General features: G+C 50.2%; 1 protein-coding gene across 1 annotated transcript in view; it reads right to left on the bottom strand.

Moving 5' to 3' along the window:
- The window catches only part of EMH_0061870 (phosphatidylinositol N-acetylglucosaminyltransferase subunit, putative), a gene marked incomplete at both ends in the record, with an annotated part of 2,279 nt that extends 595 nt beyond the window's left edge, over positions 1-1,684 (bottom strand). Inside the window, 4 exon segments of the mRNA XM_013497972.1 lie at positions 78-147; positions 604-653; positions 907-1,390; positions 1,394-1,684. Of these exon segments, the coding sequence (XP_013353426.1) occupies positions 78-147; positions 604-653; positions 907-1,390; positions 1,394-1,684 (895 nt within the window).
- Positions 1,685-3,628: the final 1,944 nt, after the last annotated feature.

Here is a 3,628-nt window from a genome sequence, read left to right as displayed (position 1 = left end):
GAAAGCGTGCAAGCTGCATGCAGAGAGGCGCTGCAGCAGTTGTTTTCTGTGCAGAGTTCTCTACCGCTTGAACGCACTCGACGTCAAGCTAATTACTGTGTCGTCGCTGAAGGATTGCGTCAAGGTCTGCAGCACCGGCGCGAGGATCTGCAGCAGCAACACAAACACACAAACGCCCTGAAGGTAAAACCCTAGAAAGGCAGCAACGACGCCACTGCTGCCGCATTTCAAATGAATAGGAGACACACTGCAGCAACAGCTGCTTCGGCTGTAAGTATTTCTGCTTCCGTTGCTGCTGCTGCAGCTGCTGAGTTCTTAACCTCCATTCGTTTCTGCAGCCGCTGCAGAAACGAATGGATGTTAAGAACTCAAGGCTATGGGGTGTAACTCAAGAAGAGATGAAATACACTAGTTGTTTCCGCTGGAGCTTCAGTGCTGCTCCTGTGTGCTCTGATTTCTCATAAAACAAATCATTCAACACGCTACTCATCAGCTGTGGATGCGCATCAAGCGTCTGTGTAGTGCTGAGACGCAAACGCCTGCTGTGTATGCATGCAGCTACTGTATTATGATTGTTTCCGAGTCGAGGTGGGTGTCGCTTACCCTCAGGACGCCAAACACAATGATCGCGCTTTGCAAAACTTGGCGTGCAGCTGAAACACAAGAAACCGCATACAGTGAAAGCTGAATCCGCCGCTAGAATAACGAGAGTTAAGAAAAAAAAAAAGTCTAAACAATACAGGGCAAGCAACACTCGTGCATACGCGGAGGCGGAAAAGCGGAAAAGTAAAAGTGTCAGCCNAAACAATACAGGGCAAGCAACACTCGTGCATACGCGGAGGCGGAAAAGCGGAAAAGTAAAAGTGTCAGCCTCAATCGATTCATATATTTGCAGTGTATGTACACCTCGCGGCGCAGGCTGAAGCGACCAGCGGAGCGCGTAGCCCAGGGGTAGTGATACGACGTCGAAGACGACTAAAGTGGAGGCCGCAAGGGACCTTTTGACGATCATGCGGTAAACCAGCAAGAAAATTAAAATGCAGCTCAGATGTTGCGTCAGAACAACCGTTGATTTGCACAAATCCGAATACATATAACGCGTCAGATTCGCGTTTCTCATGAGGGTGTTCAAGAACGTCTCGTCCACATAGCAGTCGGGGTGCGGCTGTTTTTTCCACAGAATCTTCTGCCATTTTCCGAAATGCGGAGGGGAATGATGTTCCCTTTGAACAGCTGAACATGATGAACGCCAGCTGCTGCACTTGTGGGTGCGGCAGCAGCACCGGCTGCCGCTGCTGCTTATCCTCTCGGCACTCGGTTCGTGCCGGGGGGCAGAACAGCCCCCTCCGTGCTGCCCGCAGCGGTGTCTTTCTGGGTGACAGCAGCAGCANTGCGCAGCCCCAGCCTGGGAAATGACTACTTCTGCCGGCACTGCAGCTTCTGCGTGAGTGGGTTGTTCGCTGTCGTGCTTGTCTGTCTCTTCAGCTTCCAAACCATCTGTTTGGTGCTGCAGGGCCTGCAGCAGCTTCTTCCCTGGGGCCCCGGGGCCCCGAGGGGAGCGACAGCACGAGGATGGCGAGCCCCCTGAAACCCGGGTATCTGTGCTTGACGCACATTCTTGTCCATCTGCAAACAGGCTGACCTCTTCAGAGGCAGATTCAGAGTTGGGTGGAGTTAAAACCATCGGAAAGAAAGGAACGACGCCGAGGCAGCAGCACAAGCAGCAGCGGCACCGCTGCAACCCATGACGCTCTGCCGGGAAAAAAGTAAAAGATAAAGAACTCTCAGCGCATTCTTTCAATATTTACATTGTACAAAACTTCAGGAGTTATTCAAATCAGCTGCAGCAACAGATACACCGCTGCCGACCCCTCAGGTGTACTGGGTGAACAGCTCACTCTGCTGCTACTACTCATCTGTCATATGCCTACAGTCTAGGTGCACACACTACACTANATTCTTAAATTCATTTCCAAGTCTTATTCCCTACAAAAAGAAGGCAGAAGAAGGATAATAATAAAGCTGCTCTCAAAAATGGTGGTGCACTAGCCGGTTCAGCTCCTACGGGGGTAATCCTTTTGCATTGTATTAGAAAGTACCTGTCTCGATGCAAGCAACCCTATATTCATATATTAAAAGCACAAAATATATTGCTTATAGAAAGTTCTCTACAAAGAAAAGGATCTGACCCCGTGTCCCAGTGTACGGGTAACCTCGGCTCCGGCCGTGTTGTTGCTGCCAGGCTAAGTAAGGCTCAGCAACAGCGCACCCGAGGCCTAGTCTGTACTATGGAACAGTTATAAAACATTGCTTTTTGGGTGTATTTGCTCTTTAGTTTTATAATACAATTCTAAGAGTGCAGCTTCCTGAGCTCCGAGTGCTCTTCTGGCCCAGCATTCTACCTATTGCCCGCCACTACACTGGGGCCCCCGGGGCTGCTGTTAGGAGGTTCAACACAGTACGANCATTCTACCTATTGCCCGCCACTACACTGGGGCCCCCGGGGCTGCTGTTAGGAGGTTCAACACAGTACGACCGGATCATGGAGAGAGTGGGGGGGAGTGAATATGGCATAGTATATATTCTACTTATATTGCCAATTTCGATTGTCTTCCGGCGGGTGTGGCTAGAATAATTACGGGGGAGAGCGAGACCAGAGCTCCTGTCCCCACAGCAATCTAAACTGAGACGAAACGGCAGAGAGAGGTTTCACATCAAGGAAAATTTTAGGAGCTGCCGAGCGGAACCATGCATTTCCGTGGCTTCAACTTATTCACAAGCAAAAATAGCACTGTGTGTTCCGTTGACTATCCAGCTGGCAAAGACGGTAGCTGGTTCGGGTTGATCCCGTCACAGGGACTGCTGGCTGTCCCTTTACACCTTCATTTAACATCTAACTCTACTTCATCCAGCATATCCAGCGAATAACACTTGTTATTCTCCCTCACCTAGTTTATACTGTTGGCTGCCTCACATACATCGGGGGCTGCCAGTACTATGATTCTATGACGCGCACTGCAACTTCCCCCCCTGCCTGCAAACGTTTAAACACTGTGAACTTTCCTCTGGGTCCCATGTAGACCATGACGGGTTGCCAACGATTGGCTTGCATAGTCCTTCTGATCTGGCTGCAACAAGCGGCCAACTCGTAACACATATAATAACAGGTCACTCGTTTTCTCCTCCGGTTACATACAATACAGTAGTCAGTCCACAAAGTTTAACGTACCTCACAATATTGAGTTTCCCCGAGGCTAGCTACGGATGCGGTAGCGACATCGACACCAACATCGTTGTACAGTCGAGCAACAACCTTGTAGAAGATCTGCCAGCTTCCGAACGTTTTTGTTGTCCCCGTGTACCTCTTCACTTGACAAGATACTGCGCGTCTTCACCGTCACCGGGCTGAGAACAACAGCAGCTTTTGTTGCTTTTGTGTGGTTAGTTGACGCCTTTTCTTGTTGCTGAAATAGGGAGAACCGGAAACAAGTTGTTTGATGACGACGAATAAGAAAAGGCGAGACGCAGCATACGCGCAATGGCCGATGCCAGACCCCACCGCTCTCCATGTACAGCGAATGTATGAAGCCGCATAGAACGCCATAGCAGCATCTTCGCTGCATGGTTG

Source organism: Eimeria mitis, genomic scaffold (assembly GCF_000499745.2).
Source record: "Eimeria mitis Houghton genomic scaffold, Emh_scaff3061, whole genome shotgun sequence".
NCBI lineage: Eukaryota > Apicomplexa > Conoidasida > Eucoccidiorida > Eimeriidae > Eimeria > Eimeria mitis.
This window is presented reverse-complemented; position numbering and strand designations above follow the sequence as displayed.